At 63.3% G+C, this 21,837-nt stretch overlaps 4 protein-coding genes across 8 annotated transcripts; 3 read left to right on the top strand and 1 right to left on the bottom strand.

Moving 5' to 3' along the window:
* The first annotated feature begins 111 nt into the window (after nt 1-111).
* On the top strand, nt 112-6,429 carry SLC35A2 (solute carrier family 35 member A2). The gene is made up of 5 exons (XM_067552383.1): nt 112-191; nt 2,361-2,543; nt 2,797-2,948; nt 3,054-3,769; nt 6,354-6,429. Exons 2-5 carry the CDS (start codon nt 2,486-2,488, stop codon nt 6,379-6,381), a joined length of 954 nt encoding a protein of 317 aa, XP_067408484.1. The 5' UTR covers nt 112-191; nt 2,361-2,485; the 3' UTR covers nt 6,382-6,429.
* A 618-nt stretch (nt 6,430-7,047) lies between these two features.
* On the bottom strand, nt 7,048-9,874 carry PQBP1 (polyglutamine binding protein 1). 2 transcript variants are annotated; one of them, XM_067552382.1, is made up of 6 exons: nt 9,625-9,874; nt 9,114-9,225; nt 8,819-8,956; nt 8,573-8,727; nt 8,342-8,402; nt 7,048-7,980 (listed from the first exon to the last, which is right to left on the bottom strand). In XM_067552382.1, the coding sequence occupies exons 1-6, from the start codon at nt 9,689-9,691 to the stop codon at nt 7,824-7,826; spliced, it is 690 nt and encodes a 229-aa protein (XP_067408483.1). In that variant the 5' UTR covers nt 9,692-9,874; the 3' UTR covers nt 7,048-7,823. The 2 variants fall into 2 exon arrangements, with proteins under 2 accessions (XP_067408483.1, XP_067408482.1); XM_067552381.1 differs by having other exon boundaries at nt 8,573-8,662; nt 8,847-8,956; nt 9,625-9,778.
* Nucleotides 9,875-10,208: 334 nt separating this feature from the next.
* On the top strand, nt 10,209-14,458 carry TIMM17B (translocase of inner mitochondrial membrane 17B). Of its 4 annotated transcripts, none has more exons than XM_067552387.1 (6): nt 10,209-10,317; nt 11,700-11,799; nt 12,024-12,087; nt 12,227-12,355; nt 12,457-12,567; nt 12,838-14,458. In XM_067552387.1, exons 2-6 carry the CDS (start codon nt 11,740-11,742, stop codon nt 12,924-12,926), a joined length of 453 nt encoding a protein of 150 aa, XP_067408488.1. In that variant the 5' UTR covers nt 10,209-10,317; nt 11,700-11,739; the 3' UTR covers nt 12,927-14,458. The 4 variants fall into 4 exon arrangements, with proteins under 4 accessions (XP_067408488.1, XP_067408486.1, XP_067408485.1 ...); XM_067552385.1 differs by lacking the exon at nt 10,209-10,317 and adding an exon at nt 10,318-10,457; XM_067552384.1 differs by lacking the exon at nt 10,209-10,317 and adding an exon at nt 10,551-10,624.
* A 737-nt stretch (nt 14,459-15,195) lies between these two features.
* CDK20 (cyclin dependent kinase 20) lies at nt 15,196-19,749 on the top strand. Its single transcript, XM_067552378.1, has 8 exons — nt 15,196-15,621; nt 15,770-15,883; nt 17,201-17,389; nt 17,512-17,633; nt 17,794-17,856; nt 18,577-18,700; nt 18,800-18,955; nt 19,310-19,749. Exons 1-8 carry the CDS (start codon nt 15,547-15,549, stop codon nt 19,496-19,498), a joined length of 1,032 nt encoding a protein of 343 aa, XP_067408479.1. The 5' UTR covers nt 15,196-15,546; the 3' UTR covers nt 19,499-19,749.
* Nucleotides 19,750-21,837: the final 2,088 nt, after the last annotated feature.

Raw genomic sequence — 21,837 nt, 5'->3', positions numbered from 1 at the left:
ACCCCGAGCTCTATGGTCCCTCCCACTCGGGTCCGCTCTAGCCCGCCGCTCGTCTCGCTGGTGGGGCCGGAAGCGGAAGCTGGGGATGCGGAAGCGGCGGCGGGGCGGGTCCGGCCGGGGGTTGCCGGGCAGTTGCCACCATGGCAGCGGCGGGGGGGCCGGAGGCGGCGGGGACCAGGCGGCCGCGGGGGGTGAGAGCCGGGGGGGCCGGGCGGTGGCGACGGGGGCGGGCGCGGCGGGGGGAGTGGGGGAGTGTGGGGGGGGGGGGGGGATGCCGGGGGGCGGCGGGGGAGCCGATGATGTCGGGGGGGGGGGGGGGGGACACCGGGAGGGGTGGATGCGGGGGGGACACCACAAGGGGCCAGGGCGGCGTGGGGGGAGGGGCGGGGACAGGCTGCGGGGGGGTGGGGCGCCCCGAAGGAGGGTCTGTGTCCCGGGGGGGGGTTGCACGGGCGGGTCCGGGGGGGTCCGTGCTCTTCTCTCCCCTCCCCAGCCCTCGCTTGCAGGCGGTGCCCAGGTGTGGTGACGCTGCCGACGGGTCGGGTCGGGTCGGGTCGGGGGGGGGTGTGTAAAACGTTTAAGGAGCTGCGGGGGGGGCGGGGGCTCGGCTGGGGCCGCTCTCCCCTGGCAGCCGGGCGGGCCCCGGGGCTGGTCTGCGTCCCCCGATGGCAGATCCCCCTTCGTGTCCTGTCCCGCCTGGCCCTGCGGCGTTCTGTGCAGCTGTTCCCCCCCCCCCGCGCTTCTCCCCAGAGGCGGCTGCATCTCGGTGTCGGGCGAGCCAGGCCCGGCTTGGCCAGCCGGACTTTCCTCTTGTGGTAGCCCCAGGCCGGCCGGACCGTTCCTTGGATTGGAATGTGGTCCGGGTAGGGAAATGCCCCTCCCGGGTAGGAGATTTCCTGGTCTGACTCTTGACAGGTGTGTGCTGCTGTTTGCCTAGCCGGGTACGGCAGGAAGCCAAGCACTTAGCTGCATCCTGTTCCCTCGGATGATGCTCGAATCCGCCCCCCGGGCAGCAGGAGTACTGCCCGGCTGGTGCCGCGCTCTCATCCAGGACTCCTGAGCCGAGAGTAGCTGCGATCGGTGACGCTGGGAAGCAGCGTGGCTGATTTAGCCACTTTTAGATCGAATCGCGGGCCCACCTGCCTGGTTCCTGCCCCCACCAGAGACACCCTTTATTGATAGGATAGACAGCCCCACAGTGTCTCCCAGCCCCCAACAGCTACTTGGTGGCTGCCCCGATGGGTAGGTCTTTGGTGGTTGTTGATCGTTTCTATTATGGTAGGGTCTCCGAGCGGATTTCCATGGGGCTCGGGGCTGCACACACAGGGTAGAAAACCCATCACAGAGCTCGGGATTTCAGTTTCATTTTAACACCTGCGGTCATTGAGCAGGGGGCTTGTCAGCTCCAAACAGGAGAGAGACGGGGGCTCGTCAGGATGACTGAGCTGTGGAAAGAGGCCAGGGTGTCTGCAGCTGAGATCGGGACGTATTAACGCCGTGGGAGGGAGGCCTGTGTCCTACTCTGGCCAGCCCTCGTCCGAGGAGTTCAAACCGGGCCAGGGCGGATTGGGGGAGCGGCGAGCTGATCTCACCATGGATGACTGCAGGATCCGTTCTTGCTGAGCCGATGGAAACGCCAGCTGATGGGGTGGGGCTATACACTGGGGGAAGAGCCGCTGAAGCTAAATGGCAGCACAAGAAGAAATGGGGATAAACTGGCCAGGTGCTAATGGAGGCTGAAAATAAGGTTTCCAACCATCTGAGGGAGAGGGCGAGCCATCCTCGTGTGGCATTGTGTGCGGCTCTTCCCCCGATGCCTCGCCCCAGAGGTGGCTGCATCTCAGCACCATGAGCCAACCCTCTGCAGTGTTGTGTGCGGCTGTTCTGCAGCTGCCCCACCCCAGAGGTGGCTATTATTATTTCTATTAAGGTCGGAGGAGTAGGGGGAGATTGCCTAACAAGTGTAAAGATGGAGCTTGACGGGCTTATGGATGGCATGATCCGAAGGGGACGGCTTGGAGTGGCAAGGGCTGGTCCCTTCCAATTCTGTGCTCCCTGGCCCTGTTCCGGGACCGTTGCAGTCTTGCCACGGTCTGGTGGCACGCAGTTCCACAGGCTAACGGGGATGCTCTCTCTAGGATTTTGCCCCCAGCCCCTTATCTCAGCCCTCATGTGGTGGGGCCTGCGGAGGGGGCAGGAAGTCTGTCTTCTGTGTGTGTGCTCAAGGTGGGGGGCTCAGGGGAATGTGGCATTGGGAGATTGGCTTGGTGCAGAGTTGCAGGGACGGGGGGGGGCGGCTCTGGGGAGAGGGGGATACCAGGCTGGCTGCCTCTGGTTCTGACCCGTCCCTGTCCCGGCAGGGAACCGGCGGCTGAAGTACATCAGCCTGGCAGTGCTGGTGGTCCAGAATGCCTCGCTCATCCTGAGCATCCGCTACGTGCGAACCCTGCCCGGGGAGCGCTTCTTCGCCACCACGGCTGTGGTCATGGCCGAGCTGCTCAAGGGAGCCACCTGTCTGCTGCTCATCTTCCTCCAGAAACGAGGTAGGGGGCCCGGGGCGGGGGGGCTGAGCAGGGGATGCTCTCCCCTGGCAGTCTGGGCCGGGCGCTGGGGGGCACCGTGGGGTGGGGAGCAGGCAGAGATAAGCTATGCCCTAGCAGTCCGGGCACCGTGGTGGGGGAGTGAGGCAGGGGGCTCGGCAGGGGGTACTCTCCCCTGACAGTCCGTGCTGGGGGGCACCGGGGGCAAGGAGTGGGGCAGATGGGTAAGCCATGCCCTGGCGCTCTGTGCCCACAGGCAGCGTGAAGCAGTTTGCCCTGTTCCTGTATGACTCGGTGGTGCTGCAGTACGTGGACACGCTGAAGCTGGCGGTGCCCTCGCTGATCTACACGCTGCAGAACAACCTCCAGTACGTCGCCATCTCCAACCTGCCGGCAGCCACCTTCCAGGTGGGACCCCAGCCCTGACGCCGGGCGAGAGGGGCCTGTGGGGATCCCGGGGCGGGGGGAGGGGATCCCCCTGCGGTTCTGACCTGCCTCCCCTGCGCCCCGCAGGTCACCTACCAGCTGAAGATCCTGACCACGGCCGTCTTCTCGGTGCTGATGCTCCGCAAGAGCCTGTCGCGCCTGCAGTGGCTGTCCCTGCTCCTGCTCTTTGCCGGCGTGGCCATCGTGCAGGTGGAGCAGAGCCAGACGGGCGGGGAGAGCGCCGTGGGCGCGGCCCGCCAGAGCTACGCCGTCGGCCTGGCCGCTGTGCTGATCTCCTGCCTCTCCTCGGGCTTCGCCGGCGTCTATTTCGAGAAGATCTTGAAGGGCAGCTCGGCCTCCGTCTGGCTCCGCAACGTCCAGCTGGGCATCTTCGGGACCCTGCTGGGGCTGCTGGGCATGTGGTGGGCTGAGGGGGCGGCTGTGGCCGGCCGGGGCTTCTTCCACGGCTACGGCCCGCTGGTGTGGGGCGTCATCCTCAACCAGGCCTTCGGCGGCCTGCTGGTGGCCGTGGTGGTGAAGTACGCGGACAACATCCTCAAGGGCTTCGCCACCTCGCTTTCCATCGTGGCCTCCACCGTGGCCTCCGTGCACCTCTTCGGCTTCCGCCTGGACCCTCCCTTTGCCCTGGGGGCCAGCATGGTCATCGGGGCCGTCTACATGTACAGTCTGCCCAAGGCCGCCGCCCCCCTGGGCCCCCCGGAGGGGCGGAGCCACCACCAGGAGCCCGCCACCCTGCCACCGCCCCTCGGCAAGGAGGCCAGCGAGCTGGGCTACCTGCCCAAGTCAGTGCTGGTCAAGTGAGGCCTGTTGGGGGCAGGAGGGTCTCTCCTGCCCCCCTTTTCTGGGCCGCCAGCCTCGCCATCTCCCTGACCCCCTCCTGGTCTCCTGATCCCACTTCTCCCCCGCCTTCAACTCCCCTACCCTTCGGTCTCCCCCAGCCTCCATCAGTCTCTGCCCCCCATCTCCCTCTCCTGACAGCTCTTTATGGGGGAAGCATGTACCCCTTTTCCACCCCCTCCACTCATTCCCCTGCCCCACTCAGTGACCCTCTGGTGCTGCTGCCCCCCCCCCATCACTTTCCTAGCCCCACTTCTGACCCCTGCCCTGCCCCAGTTCAGACACTGCTCTGTTCCCCTCTCCCCGCCCAGGAGACTTAACTGCACACTACAGCGAGGGGAGGTTATGGGGGGTCACCTCCCCTCAAGAGACTGACCCCCCCACCCCCCTTCAGCCACGGGGCGGGGGGGTGGCAAATGGATTGATCCAGAGGATTATTTTTGTACGATACCGAAGCGGCACCAATGAACAGCACATCAAGCCGGGGGGCGGGAGAAAGGCCCCCAAGAATGGCTTGGTCATACCAAGCTGGGAGGTACAGGAGGGAGATGCCACCCTTCCAAGGGGTGATGGTTCGCTCCATGAAGTGTGGGGTTGCTGCCCCCCATATTCTCCACAACATCCCCTTTTTACCCTCTAGCAACCCCCCAACGCTTGCTAAATGTTGGGTTACAGCTGGGGGCCAGGACGCCTGGGTTCTCGTCCTGGTTCTGGGAGTGGAGTCTAGTGGTTAGAGCAGGGGGCTGGGAGCCAGGACTCAGTCTAACTTTCAGCTGAGTCCATCCCCCAGCTCTGTGCCTCAGTTTCCCCCAGCTGTTCCAGGAGGCCCCGGCTCTCTGTGCTCAGCTGGGGGGGAGCGAAGGGCTGTGGCCTGCCATTAATCACTAACCCGTGGTTCCGGGCCGGGAGGTGGGGTCCCCAGGGGCAGATCCCCGTGGCCGTGGGACCGTCAGCTGCTTTCTTGTGCCATGGGAGAGCCACGGACGGAGGGATCAGCATCGCCCCGACTGCACCAGCCGGGGGGCTGGCCCCATTGGCTCTAGTGGATCTTTGAAAGGTAGCGCTATCCTATGCTGCTGGTGGGGGGCTGGGAGCCAGGACTCCTGGGTTCTCTCCCCAGCTCTGGAAGGGGAGTGGGGGGCTGATAGAACGGGGGGGCTGGGAGCCAGGACTCCTGGATTCTATTCCCAGCTCCCTCCTTTCTCTCGCTGCTTCAGTTTCCCTCCCTCCCCCAAGCCAGAGCGAGCGCCCCTTTGCCATGGGGCCAGCTGGCTGTGTCGTAAGGGGCCATGCCCTGCTGGGCGCTGATGCTGTACGGAGTGCGGGTGCCACGTTTTGTACGAGCTGGGGGTGGGGGGTGTTTTTTAAACTGTAACCTGGACGCTGCCGTCCCGTGTGCAGAGCCGCCGCGCGGAATAAAGAGCGTATTTATTTAGCTGCGGTGCTGGATGATTTGGGGGGGAGACGGTGCATGACCTCTAACCTTACTAACAGCTGGGGCACAGGGCTGGCTCGGGGTGGGGAATGGGGCCTTGCCCCTCTAGGGGCGCTGCCTCTGCTCCTGAGGCGAGTTTGCCAGGTCTCAGCCCACTCCTGCTGGCGCAATTCTCCCAGGCCAGGCGCGAACCCCTTCTCCCAGGGCTTGGTGCCAAATGCAGGGGGGGGGCGGGCACCTCTATGCCCTCCTCAGGCCCCCCAGCACTGAGCTGTGTTCAGGGGTGGTGGAATCTCCCATCTCTGCATCAATTGGGGGTCTCCATGGGCCGGGCAGTGTCGATCTCCCTGGACTGAGATCAGCGTCCATCCCTTCCCCCCACGGAGCAAGGCCTTGCCCAGCCCCAGAGGGAGAGACGTTCCCTGCCGCTAACAGCCTCCAGCAGAACTAGACGAGGCGTGTTGGCAGGCGTGGGGAAACCGAGGCACAGAACCGGACTGTCTCAGTGGCTCCCGGCAGTGGGCCAGGCCAGGAGGCTCTGCACCAGCCCCAGCCCATGGCGCTGTCTGTGGGAAAAGAGTCCAGGTGCTAGAACCTCTTAGCAGCTGGGGGAAGGGGGGTGGAATGCGGCACAGGGCCTTTCCCCTCTGGGGGGGCTAAATCAAGGGCCCCCCCCCTCGATCTGGCTTGTGGTCTTGGCTATTACCAGTGAAAGAGGGGTGCTGGGGAGGGGTTTTCTTAATAGCCCTGAGCCCCTATTGCTATGGGGCAGGGGGAGCAGGCGTGGGACGCTGGATGGGAAGAATTCCCTGCCCCCCCTCCCCCCACAAGCCCGTCCCCCAAACCTGACCCAGGTGTTTTGGGAGCAGGCATTGATCATGCCCCTCAGAGCTGGGGCGAGACCCCAGGGGTCCTAGCCCCCGGTCCGCACACCCCACTAGTTGCTACAGCGCCGGGAGGGGAGTGGTGTGTCTAGCAGTTAGCATGGGGGGGGGGAACTGGGAGTCAGGACGCCTGGGTTCTCGCCCCAGCTCCGGGAGGGGAGGACGCTCGCCGGCGGCCCCAGCCCAACCATCCCTTCTTCTCTCTTCCAGGCTGGCGTGTAAGGAGAAGGGCTCCTGAGTCGGGCAGCGCCTGGGGCGGGGGGCCCACGGTCACCGCGTCTCTGAACCTCCAGCCGCCCCCTCGGCGAGCGAGCCCCCTCCGCCCCAGAGGTGGCTGCATCTCAGCACTGGGTGAGCCAGTCCCGTGGGGAATCAGGGACCAATCACCCCAGCAGCCCAGCTGGTGGGGCATGTTTACAGGGGGCAGGGGTGTGCTCTAGGGCGGGCTCAACACCCTCCCCCCAATTCTAGTCCCGGTGCAGTGACCCTGCTGTTACTCCAGCCCCCCGGGGAACAGATCAGACCCACAGGGCCCAGACTGGTACCCCCTCTCCCCCTCAGTCAGACCCACGGGGCCCAGCCAGCCTGGTATCCTACCAGTGGCTTTCAGAAGGATGTAGGAGATGCAATAGAAGTGTGCAACCGAGAGCCAGGACTCCTGGGTTCTCCCTCCCCGGCTCGGGGCAGGGGGGCTAGTGGACAGCATGGGGAAGGGGGTTGGGAGTCAGGACACCTCGGTTCCAGCCATACCTCACTTGCCATTTCCTGCATCCCCTGCCTCAGTTTCCCCTTGTGTAGGCAGGCAGGCAGCCAGTCCCAGACAGGGGTGCTCCATCTCAAACCACGGCCAGTCCCCCTCACTGAGGCCCCCCAGTGCTTGTAGGGGGCCCAAACAGACTCAGTATTAACGCCCCCTAGCACAGAGGTTTAGGGGGCAGCAGTGGGGAACCCCCTTTTTCATCACTGCCCCTGTGCGCGTTTTCTATTTATTGTCAAACATGGATTTTTAAGCAAAGCCCGGCATGTCCTGTCATCTGTGGGGCTGCTGGACTCCTGGGTTCCCCTCCCGGCTCTGGGAGGGGAGTGGGGTCTAGGGGTTAGAGCAGGGGATTTCTGGGGACCCCAGGCAATACATTTTGTGTACCCCTTGCTAGAAACTCAGGTGGTGGGGAATTTCAGGGTGTGGAGGGGGAAATCAAGTCGGGGGGCAGTTCTCCTTCAAGCCCCCATGTTGCTACCCCCCAAAGTTCCCCTCCCAGGAGAGCACCACTGGGAGGTACCCAGCCCCCCCGGCATTTCCCATCTTCCCCTCCCACCCTGACCCCATGCAGCAGGCTGAGAACAAACCCTCTGCCCCGGACTCCTGGGTTCTCTGGCAGGGGCAACCTATCGCCCCCTCTTGGTGAGCTGAGGTACAGCAGCTGCAGGCTACAGCAAGCTGGGTCCCTGCCCAGGGACAGGACAGCGGCAGGTGGGGGGTAGGGGAGAGAGAACTGGCCGCCTGCCAATCCCCCCCACATTCCCAGGGCATGGTGCCCCCCAGCGCCCAGCTCTGTCAGGAGAGAGCGCCCCTGTAGGGCCCCCTGTGGGGCGTGCACACACTGAAGTCGGTCCCAGCTCCATCTCTCCAGCTTTATTATAAAAGGGGGGCCCCAGAGGGCAGGGGGGGCAGGGGGGGCTTCAGTCCTGCTGCTTGGCACGGGAGGCCTCGGCGTTGGCGCGCAGCACGGCGCCGGGGCTGGGGTACGGGCGCTGCTGGAACAGGGGCCCGGCCGCCGTCGTGTCAGCCCCCGTCTTCGCCTCATTGCGCTTCGGGAGCCCCGTCGACCACGTCCCCCTGCGAGGGTGGGAGGTCAGGACCACAGCCCCTCCTAGCCCCCTGCCCCCCCCCCAAGACCCTGCCCCACTAGGAATAGACCCCTCCCCCAAATCACACTCCTCCCCCACCCAGGCCACCATATGCCAACTCCTCCCCCAAGCTCCTCCCCTTCTGTAAGCTCCTCCCCTACTCAAGTCTCACCCAGCCCTTATCCTTCCCCTCAGCAGCTCCTCACCCAGCCCCTGCCTCCTGAGCCCTAACCCATCCCCAGCCCCCCTTACCTGACCTCTCCCCGCCACCTGCCCCTCCCTTCCCACCACCCCCCACCCACACTCTGGGTCTGTGGCCCCCCAGCGCTCCCTCAGGGGCAGGTTCTCACCGTGGGGCATCCGAATAGGCGCTGGGGTCCATAGGGTCCAGCTCCTCATCCTTGCGGCTGCCTGGGGGGGGGACACACACCCGTCAGTGAGACTCTACTGCATTCCGCACGCCCCCCTTCTAATTCAGCCCCCCCCCCCCCCCGCAGCAACAACCCTCCTGCCAGCAGAGATCCAGCCACATCTTCTAGAGCTCAACCCCTGCCCCATTGGCCCCAACCCCCCCAACGCACTTTTCTTGCTCTTGGGGTACGGCGCCAGCTCCTCCCGGCGATGGTAACGCCGCTCCTTCACCTCCTCGCGCTCTGGCTTCTCCTCAGCATCTGGGGGAGACAGAGACAGCACCTCATGGAACCCTGGCGTCCTGGCCCTGCCACCCTCCCCCAGTCTAAGTCACTAGCCCCCACACCCTGCCCAGAGCCCGGATAGAGGCCAGGAGTCCTGACTCCCAGCCTGCCCCCGGCCACCTTCCTTCTAACCCCCTAGACCCCACGCCCTGCCCATTACCTAGGCTGTTCTTCAACTTCCTAGCTGCTTTGGTGATGATAGAGCTGGGGTCGTTAGGAGAGAGCCAGGAAACCAGGTCGTTCTCCATGTTCCAGTAATAGGGCAGACCGCTGGAGGGTGGGGTGGGTGTGGGGGGAGGGAGGGGAGAGAGAGAGAGGGTGTTCATTCATTCCCCTGACAGCACCCACAGGGAGATGCAGCCAGCTCTGGGGCGCGGCCGCGAGGGAACAGCCGCACAGAACGCCGCACAGCGAGGCCGTCGCTTACCAGATGGGGTCGAACACCTTGTACCAGTTGGGAGGCAGGTTCTCCAGCCGGGTGGCTTCGTAGTCCACATGGTCGTCGTCGTAATCTTCCGCGATGATCTCCTCCTCCGGCTCTACGGACAGCCCGGGTCAGAGCCCCCCACTGCGGGGGAGGTGCCCCCGCCCCGCCCCGGTTGCCAGGGGAGATGCCCCCGCCCCGGTTGCCAGGGGAGATGCCCCCGCCCCCGCCCCGCCCCCGCCCCGGTTGCCAGGGGAGATGCCCCCTCCCCCGCCCCGCCCCGCCCCGCCCCGGTTGCCAGGGGAGATGCCCGCCCCGCCCCGCCCCGGTTGCCAGGGGAGATGCCCGCCCCGCCCCGCCCCGGTTGCCAGGGGAGATGCCCGCCCCGCCCCGCCCCGGTTGCCAGGGGAACTGCCCGCCCCGCCCCCGCCCCGGTTGCCAGGGGAGATCCCCGCCCCGCCCCCGCCCCGGTTGCCAGGGGAGACGCCCCGCCCGCGCGGCGCTGTCTCCTCACCGGGCTCCACGTGCTTGAGGAGGCCCCGCTTGGCCAGGCGGGACTGCAGCGCCACCGGCAGCGGCATCCGGAGCGGCCCAAGCTGGGGGCGAGCAGCGTCAGTGCGGGGCTCAGCGAGCCGAGCCGAGCCGGGCCCCCCGGGCCCCCTCCCCGGGTCTCCCTCACCCCAGCGGGCTCCCTCCGGCCTCCGTCCGCTCTCAGGCCGCAGCCGCCAGACCCGTGCCCGTCCCGGCCCCAGACACACGTGACGGCTCGGGCCAATCAGTGCCTTCCCCTTCGCTCACTGGATCCAGGAGCTCGCGTCCCCAGCGCCCACGTGACAGGATCTGACCAATGAGAGGGAAGGGAGGCGGGGCAGTCGCGCCCCACCGTTTCCGACTGACCAATCCCAGGGACGCTGCTGGGGAGGAGGCACGTGACAGGGCAGGGGGCCGGGTCCCAAAGGCAAACCAATCAGAGCGAAGACGTAATTATCACGTGATGCAAAGTGGCCAGTGAGAGGGGGCGACACAAGTCACGTGCGCCCAGAAGACCCAATAGGGAGACGGAACCCCCTAGTCACGTGCTCGCAGAGCAGGAAAAGCCGCTTCTCGCCCTTCACGTACTCCGACTGACCAATTAGAACGGAGACACGTGACCTTTGCATCTCGTGGCGGGGCCCGACCGACCTCGTCACGTGATCCCAGCTGCCCAGTAAGAGGCCGAGGAAAGCGCTCGCGCGTGACGTGGGAGGCGGGGCAAGGCAAGGAGAAGGCGGAGCGTTTCCGGTTCACGTGACCGGCGCGGCAGTGGCCGCTGTCTGGAGCCATGGAGGAATATGCGCGGGAGCCCTGGTAACCGGGCCGGGCGGGTCCATTGCGGGGGGATGGATTCGGGGGGGGGGGGAGAACGTCCGTGGGCTTGGTCTGGTTTCCCTGCCCCTCCCCCCCGAAAGGAGACACATGGTTTATTCCTCCCCTCCCCAGAAACTTGGTCTCTCCCAGCCTGTGTGTGCCTATGGGTGGGCGAGTCTATTGGAGGAGGAAGGGGGGATATTTATCGTGTGTTGGGCCCTTGTGGCAGGGGCCAGTGGGCTGTGCTGTTTGGGGGGGCGGGAGAACCCGAATGGATTCGTTCATCCCTCTCCCCGCAATGGATTCTTCCACCCCCATACCGTCTTGTCCCCCTCGCCGAGCCATTATGGGCTGGGTGGCCTCTTGAGAACCTTTCACACCCCTATTCGTGGTCACTTGGTATCTCCCTGCCCTTTGGTGTCTATGGGCAGCCGAGTCCATTGAGGGGAGAAATGGGGGGGAAGGGGCGGAGAGAGAGAAGAAAAGGATTTCCCCTGCCCCCGCCCATGGGCGGGGAAGGTTCAAGAGCACCCAAATGGCGGGGGGGGAGGGATTGTTATTGTAGGGTCCCTTGGTGTTAATGAAAGGTTGTTATTGTAGGGTCTTCCTTTCCATCCTTGGCTCATTGGAAGCTGCTTCCCAGGGGGTAAAGAGGGGTGGGAGGGCTGTTATTGTAGGGTCGCTGGCGGTGCTGCGGGGGAGGGGAAGGGTGTTGCTGATGCAGTGGGTGGTGTTTGGCAGGGTTTGTCGTTGTAGGGTCTCTGTGTGCTAGTGCTCTCAGGGAGGGGGGTTTGTTGTTGTAGGGTTGGTCACGTTGGGGGGAGGGGGAGGTTGTTGTTGTTGCATTAGAGTTGCTGCGGATACGTGGGAGAAGTAATTATTTACTGTAGGGTCGGTCGCCCCGGGGGGGGGGCGGGGTTGCTATCGTAGGGTCTTTCTCTCAAGATGTTGGCAGGGATTTGTTATGGTAGCTCCCCACCCCGGACTTGTTATTGTAGGGTTGTTCCTGGGTGGCTCTTGTTATAGGATTGGTCTCTTGGTTTGTTTGTTGTGGGGCAAGTGTGTGACTTTGGGAGTAAAAGGGGCTTGTTGTGGTAGGGTAACTGGTTGTCGGGTTGTTCCTGGATGACTTGTTGAAGGGCATCCCCTCCCCCTCCCACACACCTTGCTGATGCTGGGTCTTCTCCAGGTTTGTTGTTCGGTCCCCCAACCTGGCTAACCTCCTCCCTTCTGCTCCGGCAGCCCATGGCGCATCGTGGACGACTGCGGCGGTGCCTTCACCATGGGGATGATCGGCGGGGGGGTCTTCCAGGCCATTAAGGGCTTCCGGAACGCCCCAGTGGTGAGTCCTGCCTCTGCCCCCCACTCCCCTCCATCGCCAGCTGGGCCTGGGCCTTGGAGCCTGTCGGTCTGAGTCCCATCTTGCTGATGGCGCTGGGCCAGACCACGTGTCTGAGGGGTGGCTCCCACCCCGATCGCTACTGGAAGGGGGGAGGGGAGAAGAGGGGCCTGGGGGGGCGAGGCAGCATCTCACTCCACCTCTTCCTCTGCTTCTCTCCTTCCTAGGGCATCCGACACCGGTTCAAAGGGAGCTTCAGCGCCATCCGCATCAGAGCGCCCCAGATCGGAGGTGAGGGGAGACAGGTGGCCTGGGGGACTCAGGCCAGATGGTGATCGGGGGGGCAGCGTGGGGGGGTGCAGGCCTAGGGGTGGGGCGGATCCCAGCAGCCAAGGTGTATCTGTCTAATCCCCGCTCGTCCTTTCCCCAGGTAGCTTTGCCATCTGGGGGGGCCTTTTCTCCACCATCGACTGTGGCCTAGTGAAGATGAGGGGGAAGGAAGATCCCTGGAACTCCATCACCAGTGGGGCCCTCACCGGGGCCGTGCTCGCCTCTCGCAGTGAGTGCCCTGCGCAGTGCCCCTGGCGAGCCCCCGGCGCCCAGCCCTGACTGCCGGGGAGGCCACCCCCATCTCCTTAATTCATCTCTTCTTCTCCCCAGGTGGCCCACTAGCTATGGTGGGCTCAGCCATGATGGGAGGGATTTTACTGGCCTTGATAGAAGGAGTTGGGATCTTACTCACCAGATACACGGCACAGCAATTCCAGAACCGTAAGCTCTGCCTGGGGTTGGGCTGTCAGGGGGCTGCGGGTTGTGATGGAGGGGCACCAGCACAGAGGGCTGCATCTTCGTGCTGGGCAAGCCAGCCCCCTGGGGCGTTGTGTGTGACTGTTCCCCAGCTGCCCTGCCCCAGAAGTGGTTACATCTCAGGACTGGGCGAGCTATTCCCCTGCAGCGTTGTGAGGCTGTTCCCCAGTGACCCCACTCCAGAAGTGGCTGCATCTCTGCCTTATCACTAATACTTTTTTTTCCCTCCCCTAGCTAACCTTTTCGGTGAAGACCCAAGTCAGCTGCCCCCAAAGGACGGCCCAGCCCCTCCGGGATACCAGGGCTATGGACAATATCAGTGAAGCTGCTTTGTACTCGGGGGTCCCCTCTATTTCCTAGGGCAGTGGTAGCTGCAGCTGCTAACTCAGCCCTTCCCCTTGTGGTGGCTTAGGATTTGAGTCCAGCCTCTTGTCCCTCCAGTTCTTGGATTCTCCACCACGAGGCGATACCGACTGGGCCTGTTTCCCTCCCTCTCTCTCTGGAGTGGGGCCGGGGGGGTTGCTGGGAGCCCCCCCTATGTTTGCTGCATGTTTTGGGGGGATCTTGGAGTGTGCAAGGTGGGCAATGTGCATCGGGAGTGTGGATCGTTGTCTATTTCCTGCTACTTTGGGGGGGCAGTGGGGATATTTGGCTACAGTACAAATTGGAGGTTGGCATTTGCTCACGGGGGAGGGGGGGTCCTCCTTTTTGGAACTCACCCTCCCTGTTCTGTTTGGAGGTGCACCCTGTTTCCAGCTTAAAAACGAGGCTCAATACACACCTGAAAGGGCCAGAGGCGGCTGTAGCACCCCATTGATCTGGGGTGAAATGTAGGGGGGCTGCAGAGTTGTAGATGCGGGGGAGGGTGCACCCCCAGCCCTTCTGATGGGGTGCTGTTAGCGACCCTTGCTCCTGAAATGGGAGGCTGGGGATAGTCATCTTTTGGAATGAGACCAGTTGGAGGGGGCCCCCAAAATCAGTGTGGCATACAACAGTACCCCCAGGTGATGCCATGAGAAAATGGGCTGTTCCCCATCTTGGCTGGCTGTGACCCCCTGGAAGAAGGGTGCACTCCCCCTTTTCATAACCAGCGAACTGTGATGATTTCCCCCCTCCCCAATCTAGGGGTGCAACCCCATCTTGGTATGTATCCCCAACCTGTCCAAGGAGGGTTTACAGGCCCCTCCTGTCAGCCCCCAGAATTCCCAGTTCTGAGCCCCAATAGCGCCTCTTTCAGGGTGTTCGTATTTAAAGACCTTTTTAAAAGTGTTGCAGATTTCTTTTCTTCCAGGTGCGAAATAGAGCAAGTGATTTGCTGTTGGCTCAGTGTGTTTAATGAACTGCCTGCCAGTGGGGGGTGCTGCGCTGCAGGGAGGGGAGTGGGGTCTAGTGGTTGAAGCTGGGGAGGGGGTCTCTGCCCATCCTCCATCAGCTTCACTGAATGGAGAATCCCCCTCTGCAGGAGCAGTAGGGGGGCTTTGAACCACAGGGCTGCTTGCTGCATCCATCACAGGAGACGGAGTGGACCTCAGCCCTTCCAGCAGGGGACAGGGCGGACAGAGGCTCCTGGCCAGGGCAATCCCTGCTTTTAAGTGCTTGGTTGCAAACTGATGGGACAAAACCAGAATTACAGGGCCCTTCGCAGAGCTGGGGAAACTGAGGCACGGCCAGAGGTGGGGCTGGCACAGAGCCGGGCCTTGAACCCTGGCATCCTGCCTCCCCGTCCCAGCGGTTAACCAGTGCTCTGGCCTCGTAAGGGGAACGCCCCCCATGCTCGCTCCCGTGGCCCCCCTCAAATTCATGCCCCCACCTGCCTGGGCTGAATGGCCCCTACCCTGGTGGGTCCTGGGGTGGGTCCCGGGGGGGGCTGCACCAGCGGCTCTGTGGGGGGGGGGGGGGAGAGCCACATCCCCACCCTGTCTCGAGGGGCTGTGGGGCCCTGGGGGGGTGCCCCAGGGGTGCCCCGCTGTGTGCGGATGGGGCTGTGTGTGGGGGGGGAGAACCCCTGCTTTACACTCACGGGGGGGGGGTGTCACATGGGGCTGCTCCGCTCACAACTGGGGCAGTGGGGGGCAGCGGTGTGGGGGGGAAAACGGGGGGGTCACAGACATAGACCAGCCCCCGCCCTGTTAGCACAGCTCTGCTTCCAGTGCCTCTGTCCCCCCTCCCCTCCCAGAGCCGGCAGGGAACCCAGGTGTCCGAGCTCCCTCCCCCCACCCGTGCCCTGGGGGGGGCCATCGGAGCCCCGTGCATGAGTGCGCACCCGCGCAGGGCCATGGGGGTACAGAGCCCGGGGGGGCCGGCTGGGGGGTTATGGGGGGGGCTGGGAGCCGGACTCCTGGGTTCTCCGCGGGCGGGAGCCGGGGCGGTCAGAGAATCCCAGAGCCCGGGAGGGAGGGACCCAGGCGTCCGGGTCCCGCCCAGCCCCTGTCACGTGACGGACCATCCCGGCTTCGGGCAACCCCCGCGTTGCTAGGGAACCGGCCCGCGTTGCCAGGGCCTTGGCTTGTGGGGGGAGACCAGGGCGCAGTGCATTGTGGGACGGAGTGACCCCCCCCCGTGTCCCACGATGCACTGCGGGTGAGTCAGGAATTGGGGGTGGGCTGGGAGAGGCCGCAGTGCATTCTGGGATGGGGGCCTCCCAATGGGGCAAGGAAGCAGGGTGTTATGGGATAGGGCACCCCCCCAGCATCCCACAATGCACTGCGGCTGCCCCACAAATGGGGGGTAGCCTGGAAGGGAGCAGTGCATTGTGGGAAGGGGAAGCGGGGGATCCCCTCAGCTAGGGGGTGAGAGAGCAGTGCATTATGGGAGGGGGCATCTCTCCTCCCCCCAGAGACCCCTGCTACCCACAAGGCCTCGGGCCCGAGTGGGGGGCACAGTGCCCCATTGGGACGTTAATTACTCTGCCCCCCGTTTCCAGTTCAGACCAGTCAGACGGCCATGGATCAGTACAGCATACTGGGCAGGATCGGGGAGGGAGCCCACGGCATCGTCTTCAAAGCCAAGAACATAGAGGTGAGCCGCCCCCAACCTGACCCCCACAGCCAGGACGCCTGGGTCCTCTCCCCAGCGCTGGGCGGGGAGTGGGGCCTGGCGGTTAGAGCGGGGGCGGGCAGGGGCCAGGACGCCTGGGTCCTCTTCTCACTGCATCCCTTCTGCACAGACGGGGGAGACGGTGGCGCTGAAGAAGGTCGCTCTGCGGAGGCTGGAGGATGGAATCCCGAACCAGGCGCTGCGGGAGATCAAAGCGCTGCAGGAGATTGAGGAGAATCAGCATGTGAGGCGGGGCAGGGAGCCAGGACGCCTGGGTTCTGTCCCTGGCTAGTGGGGGGCTGGGCGAGGTGACCTCTTGGTGTCCCTTCCAGCCCAACAGAGCTGGATGCTGTTATGAGAAAAGCCAGAGTGCGGGGGTCAGAAATGGAGACCAGGATCCACTTCTCCACAACCCTTCCACTGCCTGGCCCCCGGCTGCCCTCTCCTCCTGGCTCTGGGTCGCTGCTTGCTTTCTCCTTCCCTCCCTGCTTTCTTTAATGCCTTTCTCCGTGCTCCTTCCTTCCTTTCTTTGTCTTTTCTCTGGTCTTTTTTATCTTTCTCTCTTTTCTTTGTTTCACTTCTAGAGCTGGACAAAAAAATTCAACAGAGCTGCTGAAAGCCAGTTTTTGGGGGACCAAAACTGTTTGCAGATTCAGCAGCTTCCACACACACACAACCACTGGGGGGGACCATCAAAAGGTTTTGTTTTGACCCAAATTAAATTTTATCAACTTTTTTGTTTCCATTCTAAAAACAGTAAAAATTCAGTTCAGTTTGAAATTAACCGACTCCTCCCCCCCCCCCCCGTGCCCCCCGCCCCGGGTTATTCGATTCACCCACAGGACCAAGAAATCAATAATTCGCTCAGTTCTACTCGTTTCTCCCATAGAATCCTAGAAGAGGAGGGTTGGACGGGACCCCAGGAAGTATCTAGTCCCACCCCCTGCTCCAAGCAGAAAGGGGGTTCAGGACAAGGAGCAACCTCAAGTTGACTAAATCATTAGGAAAAAGTTTTTTACAGCAGGGGTTACTTTGTCTCCATCCTTACAGGTTTTTAAGCTGAGGCTTGACAAAGCCCTGGTTTAATAGCTGAGGTTAGTCCTGCTTTGAGCAGGGGTGACTAGATGACCTCCTGAGGTCCCTTCCAACTCTAATATTCTGATTCTATGATTCTAACCCTGACTAAATCATCCCAGCAGGGCTTTGTCAAGCCAAAAACCTCTAAGGGCTTCCCCGCCCGCCCCGCCCGCTTAGCGAAAACGGTTTTCCCAAGATCCAACCTAGACCTTATTTTCTTTCTTTTTCGCTCCCTGGCTTCATTCTCTCGCTCATTCTTTCATTTCATTCTTCTCTCTGCTAGAGGGGCCCGCTGGACTGGTTGGGGGCAGCAGACCCTGGGGTGGGCCCATGGCTTGGACCTAAGTCAGGATACTGGGGCGGGTGGGCCTGTGGCCGGGAGCCCGGGTGGGATACCGGGGTGCATGGCTCGTGGCTGAAAGCGGGGCTGGCCGGACGCCAGGCTAGACGGGCCCACGGCTCTGCCCCGTCTCCCCCGCCCCAGGTGGTGAAGCTGAAGGCTGTGTTCCCGCACGGCGCCGGGTTCGTGCTGGTCTTTGAGTACATGCTGTCGGACCTGGCCGAGGTGATCCGCAACGCCCAGCAGCCCCTCACGCAGGCCCAGGTGAAGGGCTACGTGCTCATGTTGCTGCGGGGGGTGGCCTTCTGCCACGCCAACAACATCATGCACCGGGTGAGTCCGGCCCCCTGCCCGCTCTCACCACTAATCCCCACTCCTTTCCCAGAGCCGGGGAGAGAACCCAGGAGTCCTGGCTCCCAGCCCCCCTCCTCTAACCCACTCCTTGTGCCCAGCAGGATCTGAAACCAGCCAATTTACTCATCAGCTCCACAGGGCAGCTGAAGATCGCGGATTTCGGCCTCGCCCGGGTGTTCTCCAGCGAAAGAGGCCGGCTGTACAGTCACCAGGTGGCCACCCGGTGAGTGGGCAGGGCCAGGCTGGGCCACGGAGCCAGGGACCAAGAACTGGGCTCCTGGGTTCTCTCCCCGGCTCTGGGAGGGGAGCGGGGGCTAGTGGTTAGAGCAGGGAGCTCGTGGCTTGCAATGGATGTGTGTAACTGTCTCTCTATTGCCCGGTAGGTGGTACCGCGCCCCGGAGCTGCTGTACGGCGCTCGGAAGTATGACGAAGGTGTGGATCTGTGGTGAGCTCCCCGGCCCCTCATTTATTCGCAGCCCCCTACTCCAGTCTCCCCTCTGTGCCTGCCTCTCTGTAGGCTGAGTCCTCACGCCCGGCTGATTGGGAGTCCGGCCCCCAGAGATCAGTGCTCAGCTGGGTAGCGGCTGGCTGGATCGCATGCTTAATGAAGGGGCGTGGCCAGGGGACCCCCCTCGTTAATCCAGCCCTAGCCATGCCCTTTTCACCCTGCCCCACGGCCACGCTCCTCCCGCATAATGACGCTACCCCTCCTCTTTGACAGGGGCCAGTCCACAGAGCAGAGCCCTGTGCGGGGTCTTGGCCCCCACACAGCCCTCTGTGCAGGGGGGGCTCCTTCCCACCCTCTGCTAGCAGAGCGATGAGGGGGGTTCTCAGTTCTGGGGGATTCAGGCAGCGCCGCTGCGTCAGTTACCCCCGGGCAGTTCACACCTCTGCGAGCCCTCGGCGGTTCCGGCCGGCATCGCATTTTGACGCTGTTTTCCCCGGTTTTTTTGAAACCTGAAGGCCCAGAGTCTGCATCTGTCCCATGGGGGCCCCACAACTGAGTCCAGGGGGAGGCATAAATCGAGCCCTAAACTATCTCCCCTCACCCTCTGTGCTGCATGGAGGTAACGGGGGGCAGCGAGGCGGGGCTTCGGTCATGGGACGTTACCCTGGGGTTCCATCGGCCCCCCCGGGCTGCTCCCCGTTTCTGTGTCGCTTCCAGGGCCGTGGGCTGCATTTTTGCTGAACTGCTGAACAATTCGCCCCTCTTCCCTGGGGAGAACGACATAGAACAGCTCTGCTGCGTGCTCCGGGTGCTCGGCACCCCCAACCAGCGCGTCTGGCCGGTGAGTGGGGGCCAGGACGCCTGGGTTCTCTCCTGGCTCTGGGAGGGGAGCGGGGAGCCAGGACGCCTGGGTTTTCTAACCACCCGTCTCCCGTGGCAGGAGATCACGGAGCTGCCTGACTACAACAAGATCTCCTTCAAGGACACCCCGCCCATCCCTCTGGAGGAGGTGGTTCCTGATTCCCCTCCCCAGGCCCTGCAGCTCCTCAAGCGCTTCCTGGTCTACCCTTCCCGGGATCGCGTGAGGGCTGCCCAGGTACGGGAGCCTCCGTCGCCTCGCAGAGCCCAGAGAGAACCCAGGAGTCCTGGCTCCCTGGCCCCCCTGCTCTAACCACTAGACTCCACTCCCCTCCCAGTGCTGGGGAGAGAGTCCAGTAGTCCTGGCTCCCTGGCCCCCCTGCTCTAACCACTAGACCCCACTCCCCTCTATCCCTAATCTCCCCTGGCAGTCAGGGTTGGGTGCTGGGGGGCGCCGTGGGGCGGGCCGAGGGCTGAGAGAGGGGCATGCAATACCTCCAGCTGTCATCAGAGGGCGCCCCAGGCTCTCCTATCAGCTGTGCGGTGTTTGGGGGTGGGGCGTGACTGGATTCACCCTTTCTCTCCCCCCCAGGCATTGCTGCATCCTTATTTCTTCACCCCGCCACTGCCGGCCCACCATTCGGAGCTCCCCGTCCCCCAGCGGGGCTGCAGGAAGGCCCGGCAGGGACCCCAGCACCAGCGTGACTTTCACATAGAGCTGCTAGTGGAGGAGTCTGTGGTGGACCCTGAATTGGTGGCCCCCTACGTGGTGCAGGGGTGAAGATGGGGCAGGGGCCTGTCCCCTCTGGGGGGCGTGGCTTCAATCCAGCCCCAGGGCGGGGACTGGCTGGCTCAGGGGGCAGGGAATGGGACACGGGGCCTTTCCCCTCTGGAGACTGGCCCCAGTCCCCTAGGCAGGCCCTGCAGTGTGCCCCCCCCACCCCCGACATCTCCCCCTCTGGTTCCTAGTGCTCTCTGGACTCGGCGTCATTGAGTTTTGTAATTAAACGGCTCTCGTTTACTGCAAACTGATTCCTGGCCCCTTTCCTGGAATTACCCCCCGGGTCTGTGTGTGAGCGCAGGATTCCTGGGTTCTCCCCAGCTCGGGGGGGGGAGTGGGATCTAGTGGTTAGAGCGCGGTGTGTGTGTGGGGGGGGGGGACCCCGGCTCTGCCTCGCTCCCCCGTTCTCCTGGCAGTGACAGGCATGTGACAGCCCAGCTGCCTGCTCTGAGCCTGGCGATAGCGTTATCTCTGCGGCCATGCGCCTGCCTCTGGGCTGTGCTGGCGTTGCTGGGGGTGAGGGGGCCAGGGCCGGCGGGCTGCAGCGCCCTGCCACGATGGAGCCCTCGCTTTCCGCTCTCGGCCTGTCCTGCTCACTTCCACTCTGCTCGTCTTTCACTTTCTTCCTTCTTCCTCTCACGCATCATCTTGGTTTCCCCCTCGCTCTGTCTGTCCTTCATGAGCACCTCCCGCTGTCAGTCTGTCTCGCTTTCCCTTTGCCGCGTAAACTCCTGCCTCTCTTTCGCACTCGGTCGTTCGGTCGCCCCCGTTTTCCTTCTGGCACGCCCGTAGTGTCGTCGTTTAGCATCCGTGTCACGGTCCGTTGCGCAGGGTGCTGTACGTTCTCTGTTAGGTGTGTTAGGTCGTGCCATGGTGTGACCCGTCCATGCCCAGCCACCTGAGAATGCCAAGATCAGGGCAGGCTGCAAACGGAGAGCAGATTCTTCCAGCGCTGGTGGGTGACACTGAAGCCCGGCTTCCCAACCAGCCACGAACTGCTTCTGATTCCCCCACACTGGGTATCAAGAAGCCAGTCCACAAATGCCCACAGCCCCTGTACTGCAGTCCAGTTCCTGGCTCCCAGATCAGCACTCAGTCCAGTCCAGAGGCCAGGTATTCAAACTCTCTGCTCTTTACTACAAAGGTTCCCTCGGACCCCAAGGGGTCAGCCCCAGCACCAGCGCAATGTACGTTTGGACCTTACCTCGAGTCCCACGCTGGCAGCCAATCCCTTCGTAGCTAACACTAAGGGCTTGTTGTAAAACGGAAGAAACAAACCACGAGAGAAATGTGAAAGGGTCGAAGCAAATCCCAGATACACGAATGACTGAAGTCCATGCACAGCAGGGGTCGGGAAGCAGTGGGGAGGTGCAGCTATACAGTCCCTCCGCTTCACAGCCGGTACCCGGATGGGTCTGAGTCCTTCGGTTCGGCTGCAAGATGAATTGATCCAGGGGTCGGGGTGTGTCTGCAGCAGGACAGGAGCATAGACCAAGATGGACCCTGGGGTCTGACCTTATAAACCCCCTCCCCGGCCATGCGGCCTGTGGGCAGTCACAAGACCCAACCTGGGGTCCAGAGTCACGTGGGCCGATCCTGGTGACTTCAGGTGTGCCTGGGCCCCTCCCATCTGAGTGTCTGGATGGGCCATTACGCAGGCTATTGTCCTGCTGCCTGTGTCTGGGGTGTGTCCCAGCCAGCCCACGTTGACATGCAGAGCTAGCCATACCTCCACACGCAATACAGGAACGCGAGTGTTAGGATCTGACTCAGCGCCACGCATCCTAACCGTACCTGACATGACGTACCTCGCACGCGTTAGCATGATCCTGCCATGCTGATGTCACGCAATTACTAAATGCGCCCCTCCCCCCCAAGCCAGCCCGCGTGACACCCCCCAACGTGGGGCTGGTGTAGAAAGGAGCAATCGGAGCTCCTGAACACACCTCAGGGGCCACCTTATCCAGACAACGTGACACATGGCCTGGGACCCCATTGCGCTATTACGTGTATTAAGGTAGCCCCAGACCAAGAGCCCATTGTGCCAGGCGCTATGCATGATCTATTAGGTGCATTACGGTACCGCCATGGCCCAGGACCCCACCGCGCCAGGTGCTGCAGACACATGGAACAAAAAGACAGTCCCTGCCCCACAGAGCTTCCCGTCAGACGAGAGACCCAGGCCAGGAGCGCGCGGGACCGATGGGGCCCGAGTGCGTCTGGGGTCGGGCGTCACACCCTGTCGAGGTTTTTTCCGAGGAGCAGCAGAGGAGGAGGAGAACCAGGGCGTTGTCGGCCGGGCCGTTCACCCGCGCCCAGAGACGTTTGCTGGTCAGCGT

This window comes from Emydura macquarii, unplaced genomic scaffold (assembly GCF_026122565.2).
Source record: "Emydura macquarii macquarii isolate MOO-44397 ecotype Brisbane River unplaced genomic scaffold, CSIRO-AGI_Emac_v2 contig_1386, whole genome shotgun sequence".
In the NCBI taxonomy this organism is placed as follows: Eukaryota; Metazoa; Chordata; order Testudines; family Chelidae; genus Emydura; species Emydura macquarii.
Note: the sequence above shows the minus strand (reverse complement) of the source record. Positions and strands in the feature narration are given on the sequence as shown.